The sequence below is a fragment of the Artemia franciscana genome, chromosome 12, assembly GCF_032884065.1.
Source record: "Artemia franciscana chromosome 12, ASM3288406v1, whole genome shotgun sequence".
In the NCBI taxonomy this organism is placed as follows: Eukaryota; Metazoa; Arthropoda; class Branchiopoda; order Anostraca; family Artemiidae; genus Artemia; species Artemia franciscana.
The window spans coordinates 24,563,283-24,577,114 of NC_088874.1; the positions used below are offsets into that span (position 1 = coordinate 24,563,283).

At 34.5% G+C, this 13,832-nt stretch overlaps 1 protein-coding gene across 2 annotated transcripts in view; it reads left to right on the plus strand.

Moving 5' to 3' along the window:
• The window catches only part of LOC136033899 (tRNA pseudouridine(38/39) synthase-like), a 31,378-nt gene that overhangs the window by 2,663 nt on the left and 14,883 nt on the right, over nt 1-13,832 (plus strand). The window contains exons 2-5 of one of the 2 annotated variants that reach the window (XM_065714899.1): nt 1,354-1,484; nt 5,891-6,092; nt 8,313-8,552; nt 12,626-12,912. In XM_065714899.1, the coding sequence (XP_065570971.1) occupies nt 1,354-1,484; nt 5,891-6,092; nt 8,313-8,552; nt 12,626-12,912 (860 nt within the window). Of the gene's footprint in view, nt 1-1,353; nt 1,485-5,890; nt 6,093-8,305; nt 8,553-12,625; nt 12,913-13,832 lie in introns of both variants that reach the window. The other variant, XM_065714900.1, reaches the window with a different exon arrangement.

The window sequence follows — 13,832 nt, forward strand, 5'->3', positions numbered from 1 at the left end:
TCATGAGTCAATAAGAGGTCTATAAACAGTTTCAGTTACAGAAAACGACTGTTAATTATCCAGTGGAGATAAGAGAAGGCTAAAGTGGTAACTAACCCTTAGAGGGGACAGAGTGGAGACAGGTTTGAAAAAGTTCAAAAGACTGGTGCAAATTAAATCAAGAGTAGTATTGCCTTTGGTAGTTGGGACCTTTACAATCTGTTTTAAATTAAAAGCATTACATGTAGATTCAAGTTTTAAATCATTTGCATCATCCATCAGGAAAATTCTCGCATTTGGCTATTTTGATAGTATAAAGTCATCACTTGCATGTAATTTTTCGAAAAAATTTATTTTGTCAGAGGATCTTTGATTAGTGAAGTAATAAAACAACACAGGACAATTAAATTGAAATGACGCAGCAAGACTTTAGGTCAAACACACACCCACATGATCTCATCAAAGGGAGCAAAACACAGAATTGAAATTTCTCTTTGGGACAAGTCACTATGGACAAAGAACAGAATTGTGCCACCTTTCTTACCCAGAGGGTGGTTTTCTGGTCTGAGTTTAATAAAATGTGAAAAATCATTAATTTTTAACATGTGCAAATTGTGAGCCTGTACTTTAGTAATAGCAATTAAGTACAAGCTGGTTACAACCATGCATTGCACTTAGAACACTGGAATGACCAAGTCCTATATTTTTTGTAGCAATCATCACAAGGATGAGACATTCTTACAAGCTGTTTTAGTCAAATAAATTCTAAATGAATGGAATTCATGGATTCCAAGTTAAATAAGAAACATAAACTATTAACACTAGAACTATCAAAATAAGGCACAGATAACTTTAAAAAAAGTTTTGTGTATATTATAGGTGGTTGTAATCTCTCTTTGGATTTCAATAGTCCCTTAAGATTGGTCATGGGAGCTGCAGAGAAATTAGAAACTAAATGTATTATTTTAATTATATAGCCCACTTGATGGAGAATCCTCTTAATTCCTTAGGGCCTTACCTCAAAGGTCATTATTTTTTTTTTTTTACCTTTGCGTATCTTTTGTCTTCCAATAAAACACAGTTTCTTCAAACTATAAATGTTCAATATTTATCCAAACATAGTAAAAGTAAATTAAAAACAACCCATGCTTTAAGTTTTTTTTATTGATGATTGGGAAATTTCAAATAATACCTTAGTTCTGAAATAGGTCCTAAGCAATTGCAGAAATTCAAAATAGAAACATAAAAAAATGATTTGGTTTCTGAATAACGCTTTAATTTCATTATTGTAATATGGTCTTTTAGTGGTTTCACCATAAAAAAAAGTTCAAATGTAATATTATACTTCTAAAATCTTGTGTCTTTGAACTCTAGGAGCTGATTACTAAGGTTATTCAATTACAAGCCCAAAATGAGCAACTCCAGAGACTGGTTTACTTAAATGAAAAGACAGAAAAGAATACACCAAAGAAGAAAAAAGAAGGCAGACAGTTCAATTTTACAAAGTAAGTTGTATAGCTGATAACTATTGCCATGGTATTATTAACATTATTAATTTTGGATATCTTTGTCTCCTCAGTTTCATGTCAATGTAAAATGAATCAAGAATTTATGTAAATCAGTTGAGCGTGATGAAGACGTTTTGGGGCTTCTAACCTGACAACATTATGAGCACCTCCTAAGTGACAAAACTCGCTTTTTTTTGTAAAATGTGTGATGCTATTAATGGTCAGATGACAAACTTCATTTGTTAATTAGATAATTGTTAGCTGTGTAAAATCCTACCTTATATGATAGACCAAATTTTTCCAGAGACCACATTGGGACTTAAGATATGGAATAGTATATATTCAGCAAATCTTGATGTATGAAAGGGTACATTGCTTCATATGCCAAATTGAAGCTCTTAAGGTAGGGTGCTGCAGCACTCTAGTAACCTACTAATCTAAGCTTCAATAGTATTAACGTCAAATTCTTCAGATAAACTAAAAAAACTGTCTTTGGCTGTGTATGAAAATACCCTGAACAAAATGAATATTCCTAGTTTATTCAAATACACTTCCTAAACAAATTAGCATGTTTCTACACAATCATCATGAAATGTAAATTATGGATTGAAATACAACCATTTCGCCATTTGTTGCAAATCAGATTAGCACAACTGCAGTAGTGTTTTTTTTTTTTTTTTTTTTTTAACCAACAGGCTCAGATGGCTAGGTTATGTTTATAGGTGAAGTATGACTAGTTGCCAAAGATTCCACTTTTTGCAATCAATCTGTGGAAAAGCAGGCCATCCCCAAATGGGATGGAGGTTGTTGTAAGAAAGTATTTAAAGGAATTTTAATCCTTTGTGTAAGAGGGGACAGAGTGAAGCTCTGGACTGCTTGGGGTGGAGGAGCATGTGCAGCTGTGTTTGCCTCTGGCAGCTAAGGGCTGCAGTGAGTTCTTAGTATAATAGTAGCAGCAATACACAGTAAATACTCACAATATTTACAGGATTACATATTGATAAGCATTATTTTTTTTTGTATATATTCAAAAAAAAAAAAAAATTCCCCACCAACGTCACACCTCTTATAATTGCTCATTTGTAATGGTAACTTGTGTCTTATAGCCACCACCCTCAAGTTCTCTCGAGGAGTAAAGTTTGATTAATTCTAATGAAATAAAACAAAATATAATGAAAATATAATACTTTATCAACAAAATTATGAAAACTACAACTTAGAAAAATGCGCCCAGAACGCAGAAATGCCACTAATTACCTTAATTACCTTAATTTGAACTTCAGAGCGATAAGGTCCAATGGATTAATAATGATCGATTATTAAATAATCGATTAATTAATAATTGATTAGAATATAATACTTCGAAGGCATTTAAAGTCATGCCGTGTCCTTTGACGCACTACAAAATAAAGCAATTTATAATGAAAATATGATACTTTATCAACAAAATTATGAAAACTACAACTTAGAAATGTGCACACTGAACACAGACATGTCACTAAGAATTACTAAGAATATAATACTTCGAAAGAATATAAAGTCTTGCTGTGTCTACTGTTTTCTTTTGGACACCGTCCCCTTATCCTGGAAAATTCTAATTGCCTCTTCTTCAGTCCTTAGCAAATTTAAAATCTTCATCTTAACATCCGTGGCTAGACATTATTTCCTATCAACACAGATCACAAACTGAATGGATTTCACCCCATCGTCTGAAAAACCGGTTCTTAACCAAACTTCACTTCTCGTCAGAACTTGAGTGTGGTGGCTATAATACACAGGTACCTTTTGATGCATATTATAACAAATAGTATTAGTTTCACATCAGAAAGTGAGAAGTAAAACTGTTTCTCAAGCAAAAACTTTCTGCTAGTCTGTAAAATGATAAACTGTTAACCACCCTTTTTTCAACTGGCAGAAAAAGTCTTCATGACCGTTATTTTGCCATGCTTTTACATTCATGTGAACTATTTTTATTCATTGTTATTAATTCTGTTAAAGATAACTCTGACTCAAGTTTTCTGTCAGTATATAGTAAACCAAAGAGATTGAAGGCTAGTTAGTCTTAAACTGATTAGCCTGCTGGTGAGATAATCTTCCTCGTTTTATGTTCCCTAATATTTCAAAACACCCCCCACCCCTATTCAAAAAAAACAAACAAGGATGCAGAAGTTTAGGGTAGTTAAGAAAAATAAACAAAATTGCCAAATGCTAAGCGGTGTAGGAGTTTCTTCTCGTTGATATTAGTGCCAGTTTCTACTCTTTGGATTGAGGATTACAACATTCAAAAATCCTTTTATAGCACTTTACTTTTTAATATAAGTGGTTATGGCTATTGGTTGTTTCAGCAACAGGTACATGTAGTCTCGACCAGAGGCATCACTGGCCAAAATGTTGGGGAGAGGAGCCAACGGATTTTACAGACTGACTGGTCGTTTTTACAAACTACTTATTTTTTTTTCACCACCTGATACCAATGTTCTTCCATTGTTTTTATGTTGTTTATGTCTGTTGACTCATTTACGTAATAAGATAAACAAATTGAGCCTTAAAAATAGCATCACTACTTTATTGACTCAATTTTTTTTACCGAACGTCGGAAAAAATTGGGAGGGGGCGTGCCCGCTCCGCCTCCCATAAGTGACTTTTTTAAAAGTTGTTAATTATTAAAAATTGTCAAATATTGACCTTCAATAAACACAAGTAGTAATAACGAAATGATAGCAACAATTTTAGAGACTAACAATGAAAGAGTGGGGCATTCATGACCTGTTTTGTAACTATCGAAGATTGACTTTCTATCTCATCACCCCTCCACACTTTCATTGCTAGTCTTTTTTTTTATCGTTAATGTGCTTACAGATAAAAGTACTTTTGGAAAATCTTTTGGAAATATTTTTCCGTGATAGTTTCATATTGCTGTTTTTTTTTAGGGTTTGATGTACCAACCGTTCTGTTCTGGCAACACCAAAAATATTGACCGTATGCTTAGGTATAAAGAATGTCATCAAGTATTTAAAAATAGACTGGAAAATATGTACTGTTCAATGGTAAAACATTTTTTTGTCATTGATTGGTATTGTTTGGCATTAATCATTATTTCTAGGGAATATCCCGAAGACGGCTTAAATTTGAGGTAATAAAGGGCTTTGGTGCTTAAACTAATGCCATTGTGAAATTGCCATTGTCAAAATTTGATGTCTAATTTTAATCGGAAATGAAGCTAAAAGGATGATGAATATTAAAAAAATCACTCGAAGAACCTGATGATTTCTTCTCTTGTATGTATTTTACTATAATACATAGAGTAATTGCAAGTTTTTTCTCTATGAAATTTGTTATTTCTAATATGAATAATAAACTACAACAATATCTATATACATACACATATACTCTACAAGAAAAGTCAGTTGTATCTTTTGGATGCAGTAACACTGGACAACTTCTCACCAATTCATTTTTTTTTTCTTTTTTTGGAAACCCTGTTTCCTGGGTAGCCAGTGGTATTTTCGAAAGTGAAGATAAATGGTTGATGCTTCAAGAAGCGCCGAGGAGCTGAAATCTGAATATTTTGACAAGGGGCATCAGTTGTGGTGGTTTGACCTAGATAAAAGCCTGAACATTGTCTTAGAAGCGTCCTTCTTTTAAGATACAGCTCTATGATGTTACTGTTGAGTATCAAAACGTCTATGATGGCTAGAAATGAAAGTTGATATCTTTTTGAAAATATAGTATGAAAATAGAAAATCAAAATAGCTATCATATTCAAAAACTGCAAAAATAAAAGCAGGTGTACCGTATTGAAAATTATTGGGAAAGTCGTGATGCCATATTTTGAACAGCCCCTACTCTTTTGTTTTTAGATGGATTTACTTTTCAAGGGCATAGTTAACTTTTTTAAGGTATCCGTTGACTTGTTAGGCTGCATGAAGTGATAACAAAAACTATTACAATCTGACGAGAAATGGACAAGAACCTGTTTTGCCCGAAAAAGGGAACCTTGGCATTTGGGCTTTCTTTCTTTTCTGAAACTTGTTTCTTTTCTGGCTTCAATCACTTAAATCACAGGCTTGAATCACATACATGATACAATTTTCACATGCTGATCAATGCTCCGCGTAGCGCAGGTACTGATTTCCTGATTCTCTACCTTCGGCCGAGAATGCAACGCGTAGTTGGGAGCAAATCATCCGAACCGTGTTTTCTCCCACATTTCCCTAGGTACCCATTTGGAGCTGGGTTGACTCTGGCTGAACATACAGAGTCATAGCGCTGCCTCCGTTGCAAACCAAATAACTGGAACACCTGCACTTATAAACTCAGTATTTCAAGTCTGGCATGCCAACCATTCGGATAATATGCTCGGCCAAAAATATTAATTCTACATTTGTGATTTTTTTTTCTAGATTTGCGAAAAGACATGTGTTCCTTCAAATTGCTTATTTAGGATGGGACTATCTTGGCTATGTCACTCAAGATCACAGCGAGAGAACTATTGAGGCAGAGCTGTTCAAAGCGCTAACTAAGACTTGTCTTATTGAGTCACGAGAAACTGCGAATTATCATCGATGCGGAAGAACAGACAAAGGAGTTAGTGCTTTCTTCCAGGTAATATGAAAGGGTTTCCCTCTCTCTACTACCACCCTCTCCTTCTTGTAATCTTTCTCTCTCTCATTTTCTCCTCTCTGTCTTTCCCACCCATATTTCTCTCTCACTTCGTAGCCTTCTGAAAACGTCAATGGTAGTGTGGTAAATTCGTCATATCCTAAATTCTTTCAAATAAAAAATTAAGCAATTTATCAAATAATTTATAATAGATTTCATTTAATTTTTTTTTGCATAAATTCATAAATTTTGTCTATTTATTCTATGTAAATAGTTTAAACAGCGATATATATATATATATATATATATATATATATATATATATATATATATATATATATATATATATATATATATATATATATATATATATATATATATATATATTGTTAGTGAATAAATGACCAAAGAAAGGCAGGGAGGTGTTAGCTCATATTATTAAAAGTATCTTTGCTATGTTAAACAGGGGAAATAGTTTAATCTGTGAGTTCTTTTGCTGTATCATATGATGGACACATCATTGTTCTTAACGCAAAAGGGTGTATCAGAAACTTTTTTTGACGTTGAGTTAGAAATTACAAAGATACTTCTGCTGAATGTTTACCCATCCATTATATTTACAGAGGTATGTCCACTTTATACAACGTCACCAGTTACGGTGAATTAAAATAAAGGCATATTATTCAGCAGGTTTTTTTCACATCTTAGTCCTCCAGCAAAAGACCTTCTAAAAGCGTAAAATTCTTATTTTTAACTATTTGTCGGGCATTGCTGCGACCTCAATTGAGAGGAAATAGTCTCTGAAAAGGGAGGAAAAAGGATTTAAGACTATGCGACGTAAAAACATTTTGGTGCTTTAGCAACTTGAAGTGTTGCGTCAGGCTTTGGTTGTTTTTGCTAAAAAAAAAGTGTTTTTGGCGAAACGTCCTTTTTTTCACCATCTATTAAACCCTGTTGTGTTCAAGATCCAGTCCCCCCCCCATGAAATTTCCCCCTATGGAAAATCCCGCCCCCTCCTGGCAATTCCCCCCTTAAAAACTTCCCCACATGTTAAATAATGATCGGATTTTTACAGAATTTAAGAGAGAAAAAACGGGTATAATATAAATAAAACAGACGAGTAAATTTAAATAATCCGAAAATTTTTTTTAAGTTCGAGAGCCATTAAATCAAATTTATAATTTTAAAAGTGTTTGATAAATTAGATTAGGATGATTAAGTTTCCCGTCGAGCATTGTTGCGCGAAAAGCACTCAAAAGAAAAACTTTTCTTTTTTTTGAAAGAGAAAAAGGGAAGTTTTTTGTTTGCTCGACGTAAGAAGCGAGTTATGGCATCTGATTACCATTATCTTCTGTCCAAAAAGTTCAGGTGACGCTGTTTCCATTTTACGACCACAGTGCTATCTATTCCAAGTATTTTTGTTCAGGGATTTCTTATTTTATTCAACGCGAAAAGTATAAAAAGATGAAGAGGTCCTTGGAGGGGGGAGGGGAGATATATGCCTAACACGTTTGCAAGAGTATAGTCAAGAGCTTCTTAACGTTTCTTGGCGATCGGACGAACAGTGTAGTAACCTAACCTAACCTGCCATCCCTGTAATAGAGAGAGAGGCGCTTCTTAGTCCATGTCATCAATGCCCTCTCTTTCTGGAAACCCCGATGGAAATGTTAGCCGTCCAGAAAATTGAAGATTATGGTTAAAAAAACAATTTTGAAAGCATCAGATAAACCCCAGGGATACCCCCTCCTAATTCATTCACTGTACCTATATAAATACGTTCTGAGACCATACTGGCTGTGCATGACGTATGAAAACAAAGAAAGGGAATAAAAAATGAAAAGAGAAAAAACAAATAGGTGAAAAAACGAGGATTTTGTCAGCCAGTAGCTAAATTTAGCTACTGGCTGATAAAATCCTCGTTTTTTCACCTATTTGTTTTTTCTCTTTTCATTTTTTATTCCCTTTCTTTGTTTTCATACTGTACCTATAATATTTATGCACACATATTACAGAAGTTCCGGAAGCCCCTTCTGACAACTGTACATCCCCCCCCCCTGGGAATAAAATTTAACAGAAGATATGCCTGATGCAATAGATACGGATATGAACACACTTTTCGAAAGCATATTATCAAGCTTCAATATAGATCCGAGGACCGAGGACTATTATGTCTGCAGAAAGGCTAAATAGTTCAGCTATAGACTCAGAGCCTAAACTTTTCAGGTTATATCCATTGATTTGAGAAGCCAAGTCTCCAGTAGTCTAGGCGTGTATATACCCGAGGGGCACACTGCCAAAGATGAAGAAGAAGAAATGGATTATATTGGCATTCTAAACCGTGTTCTTCCAAAAGAAATACAAGTTATAGCTTGGGCTCCTGTAGAACAAGGCTTAAGTTCGAGATTTGACTGTAAGAAAAGAACGTACAAGTATTTTTTTCCAAAAGCAGATCTGGATATTCAAGTAAGTCAACATTGGGTCAAATTGTTTCAAGAGACTTTTTTATAGCACGTCAGAACCAATTTATTAGTCAAGAGCATCTATGAGGTTTATTTTATTACGTTATGCAAGCTAATTATATTTTGTGTTTTCTTACGTGTTGACATCTTGATATGTTGCATTTATAGGCTATACTTTATGATAGTACCGAAAATTAAAGTTAAAAAATGGATATTTTGGATGTCCACGACAAAAAAAAAATCAGACTACACACCCTTCTTAAGGCAGAGGCTGTTTATTCCATGTTTTCTTCAGATGAATATTCTTGGAGCCATTACCATTCATTACATTAGTTGACATATAACCCTTTGAAATATTGTCATAGTTTTGCCTATAGCTTGCAAATGATGCCATTTTTCGCCTTGTTTAAACTTACAGCAATAGTGAATGAACTGTAATATTTGGTCACGTTGAGAAATAGAGGCAAATATAGTATACTAGATCTATTCCAAAGAAATTGGTTTAGGGTATTGTTTTCGGCATGTATTTGGGTGACTGTATATCAAACAAAAATATAGTAAAGTTTAGCTGGGTGCTACTGAGTAAGTCCATAGTAAAAATAAAAAAAAGACTAAGGTAGCTATGCTACCTTTCACGGATGAAAGACGATTGACTGCCGAAAATTGTGTTTTTTGGGAATCTATCAAAGACCAAGCGAAACGATGTCTTAGAATGGGTTAGAAAGAGTATATAATAACAGATTTGAAGAAAATGCAAATTTTCTGGGAGAGAGCAATGAGTGAAGCTCTAAGTAAAGTAGGGTGGAGGGGGAATGTACACAATTGGATTAACTTTTCACAGTTTTTTGCAAAGTGCAAGTCATGGTTTTTGGAATATTAAAATATGCCGGAGCTATGGCGACTGCATAGAATTTAATAGATGATATTTTCTTGACTGAGCCGTATAAATGCAAATGAGAGCTGCATAAACCTAGACCTGGCCCAAGCCAAGAGACGGTTGCCTCTTCCCCAGACGTTCCCTAGATTAGCCTAGGTAAAGGCTATAGGGTCCTCCGGCTTAGAAGTCCTGTTCCAGGAGAAAATAATATTACCCATTTTGGTATTAGAATAACTGTAAAATGTTTGTTTATTTATTTTATTTCAAATTGCCCAGGATTCTTTTAGGCCAGTCAATCATCCAAAATCAAGAAATATTAAGGGTAAAGAAAGGTTTTTATAAACTCTAATTTCAAGTTTCTACATTAGATAGAGAATCATGATAAATATTTGGTGTTGAGTTGTAGGAGAAAAAAATGTTACGTCATATACGCTCACAGATTCGACAGTTAAAGGGAAGAGGTGTTTATTAGTTTGCTAGTATGGGTGAAGTGACAAAAAAAAATGGATTTTTAGACCATTATTCTTAAATTTTTGAGGGAAATTTCATTGGATCAATCTTGGAAGGGAGAGCGTAAGGACCTGGTTTAGGTGGACATAAGTCAAAACCATAAAAATATGTGATTCTTTTTGGTAATCATCAAGTGGGATGATACCGAAAAGCTTACTGCTAAAATTAGCTGAGTTGGAGGCAGTAAAAGTGGAACTGCAGTTGCATATTGTTAAATTAGCTGAGCTGGAGGCAGTAGAAGTGGAACTGCAGTTGCGTATTGTTAAATTAGCTGAGCTGGAGGCAGTAAAAGTGGAGCTGCAGTTGCGTATTGTTAAATTAGCTGAGCTACAGGCAGTTGAAGTGGAGCTGCAGTTGCGTATTGTTAAATTAGCTGAGCTGGAGGCAGTAGAAGTGGAGCTTCAGTTGCGTATTGTTAAATTAGCTGAGCTGGAGGCAGTAGAAGTGGAGCTGCAGTTGCGTATTGTTAAATTAGCTGAGCTGGAGGCAGTAGAAGTGGAGCTGCAGTGGCGTATTGTTAAATTAGCTGAGGTGGAGGCAGTAAAAGTGGAGCTGCAGTTGCGTATTGTTAAATTAGCCGAGCTAGAGGCAGTAGAAGTGGAGCTGCAGTTGCGTATTGTTAAATTAGCTGAGTTGGAGGCAGTGGAAGTGGAGCTGCAGCTGCGTATTGTTAAATTAGCTGAGCTGGAGGCAGTAGAAGTGGAGCTGCAGTTGCGTATTGTTAAATTACCTGAGCTGGAGGCAGTAGAAGTGGAGCTGCAGTTGCGTATTGTTAAATTACCTGAGCTGGAGGCAGTAGAAGTGGAGCTGCAGTTGCTTATTGTTAAATTAGTTGAGCTGGAGGCAGTAGAAGTGGAGCTGCAGTTGCTTATTGTTAAATTAGTTGAGCTGGAGGCAGTAGAAGTGGAGCTGCAGTTGCTTATTGTTAAATTAGTTGAGCTGGAGGCAGTATAAGTGGAACTGAAGTTGCATATTGATTTGTTGTTGTTTGTTTCATCAGACAGGGCTGATTTAGGGATCGCACAATTTTTGATTATTTCTTGCTTGCTTATTTCGATGAAAGATTAGAGGATACTGACAAAAGAGGAAGCTCAATTCTGTCCTAAAAATAAAAACAAATTAGCCGTCTTTTGCTGCTTATCAAAACCCAAAGTTTATTATAGGAAACCTAAATCAAAATATAAGTAATATTAATTTTTTTTTTTATTATGCTTTTCATTGAGCTGAAGTTGAAAGCAAAGAATTTGTTTAAATAGCTGAGAACTCGTTAAATAGCCTCTAAAAAGTTATTTGGTACTATTTGATATGGTCTAAGATTAACTAGCCAGAGTCTGTCGTGCAATAAGTGCAAGGAAAAACCATAGGTCATGCTCTCTTGTGAGGACCACAAAAAATATTTTCCCCCTCTTTTCCCCAACATAAAATGCGATATTTTATGCCCCTTCCCCTCCTCCCGGAAAAGAAAAAACTTCTACTCGAGCCCTCACCCAGAAATGACCAATCATTTTTGCAGATTATAATCGCTACTATATTTTTGTATAATTATGGCTCTTTTTTCAAGTATTTGAATCAATTTAATGAAGCCTAGTTTGAGCATACTAATGAGCCACATCACAAGTTGTATCAATAATTTGGATGATAATGTTAGAAGACACAGCTTTAAAACTAGTTCGCATTGTGAAATATTATCTTCTTTAAACCTTATTACAATAAACCAAAAAAAATACCAATTGAATCTTATGCTGTTCCTAATCTATTATGCTAGGGACAAATGATCGAGAGAAATGATAGGCTAAATTTTGCCCCGTAGGATCAAAATGGTACCAATGTCCATAGGAAGAGAGAGATAGAGGAATAGACTAAACACAGGCACGATAATGTAAGGTATAAAATTGGAAACGAAGGGGCTTTTTATGAAGAAAATATTTTAATGAAACAGAAGTAATACCATTAGATTCCTTATTTTATGCTCCTTTTCAACATAATAGTCACCTTGACAATGCTTCAACCCTGATATTTATGGTGGACCCATAAATATTCCTAATAACATAGGCCTGATAGTAATTATAATTAATAGCTCAATAATATAGCTTTAATTCTTCTTTATTGTTTCCATATTTTAATGCTTCCTATAAAGGGTACCTCCTGTGTGGACTCGAAGATATCCAGTTTAGCCTGAGTGATTGTGTTGAATATTGGATAAAAAATAATATTACAAATTATTTAAAACTATGAATATTGATAGAAGGAAACATGACAATCATAGCAATATAAGTATGCCACATATTGTAAAGTAAGAATTGTATTGCTTTGGTGTTTTATTTTAGTTTGATGTATATCTAACTATATATGGGACCATCAGGGGAAGGGCGGTTGCATTGTCAGAAAAGCGACTATGATATTTGGAAATAGTATAAGACAAGGAATTTAATGTTATTACCTTTATTTTATAAAGGTATTTCCATCAGAAGGACCCTAATTCTCCAGTATTACCAAATAAATTATATAATTGTTTTTAGCACTTCGTTAGCTTTTGAAATATCTATGGTAAAAACTTACCTGAAGTATACGCAGCAAATATTCAGTTTAAGGTGTGTTTGAATATTGGTGATTTGAGAAACTAAAAAATAATTTTTGTTTGCCGAAGGACTAATACCATTTTTTAATTTTTAATTAATTATTTTTTTAAGGCTATGAGAGAAGCGTCTCAGTATCTTCTTGGCACGCATGACTTCCGAAACTTCTGTAAAATGGACGTGGGAAATGGTGTCATTAACTATACTCGCAATATATTACAGTTAACTATTGATGCACCAACTGGAGATGACAGTTACAATATGTGTGAGTTGACAATTCAAGGTCAAGCCTTCCTGTGGCACCAAGTTAGATGTGTTGTGGCTATTTTATTCCTGATTGGCCAACGGAAAGAAAACCCTGACCTTGTGAAAGAACTTTTGGACGTTGACAAAAATCCTAGGTTTGAAAGAAATTGTTTTTTGGATGCGTGTACATACAAAATTTATGCTAACGGAAGAAATGAAATTACTAATCTATTTTACGGGCTACTTTTGATTGATTCTCTCTGTGAAATTTCTTCAGTGAAGTAGATGTAATGTCAAGGATGCCAATTAAGAAATAATTAGTTGGAGGGGCGATGTATTTTTCAAAATCTTGAAGGGCATTTTTTTAAATAACAGCAAAAAAGGCGATTTTTCAATGAAAATACCAAAAAAGATGTTTTTGAAAATCTATAGACCACGAAAAAATGCAAGGGGCTCCCTTCCCGGCCAAAATTGGCATCCCTTGGTAATGTAAGTGTTACTGCTATTACTATCCCAGAATTTCTCCAAAATAAAATTGGGGTTTTCTGAAATCTTCCCAAAAATTAATGACTGTTCACTTCGTGTTAGCGCTCGTGTATTTACCTACGATAATTTGGAGAAGATTTCTGGGAACCCATTTTTCTTTCAGAAATATTTAGGGAGAATTTTCTTGTTTTGGAGGGTACTTCAGTGAGAAAATGTACTTTGGGGAAATTTAAAATTAATTGGCAATGAAAAGGATGTGTGTTTTTATTTATTTTATTTTCAGTGGCGATTATGTTCAATCTGTGACCCTACAATGTCAAGAGAGGACTCATTCGAACTATAATTTATGATTATAGTTCGCTTTTCTGCTGTAAAAGAGATCATAATACAACAAAGTTTCAATTTCTGCTTTTTCTCTGCCGCCCAAGAGCAGTTTAAAGCGCCCAGATTTTTACTTAGCAACAAGTTTGGCTGGCTTTTCATCCCTTTCTTCCACTTGGCTCTTTGCGCATGAGCTAGGATCTCATTTCCTCGTAAATTACGATGTTTACCTAATCTTATAGCGTATCTGGTTAACTTTTATAATTTT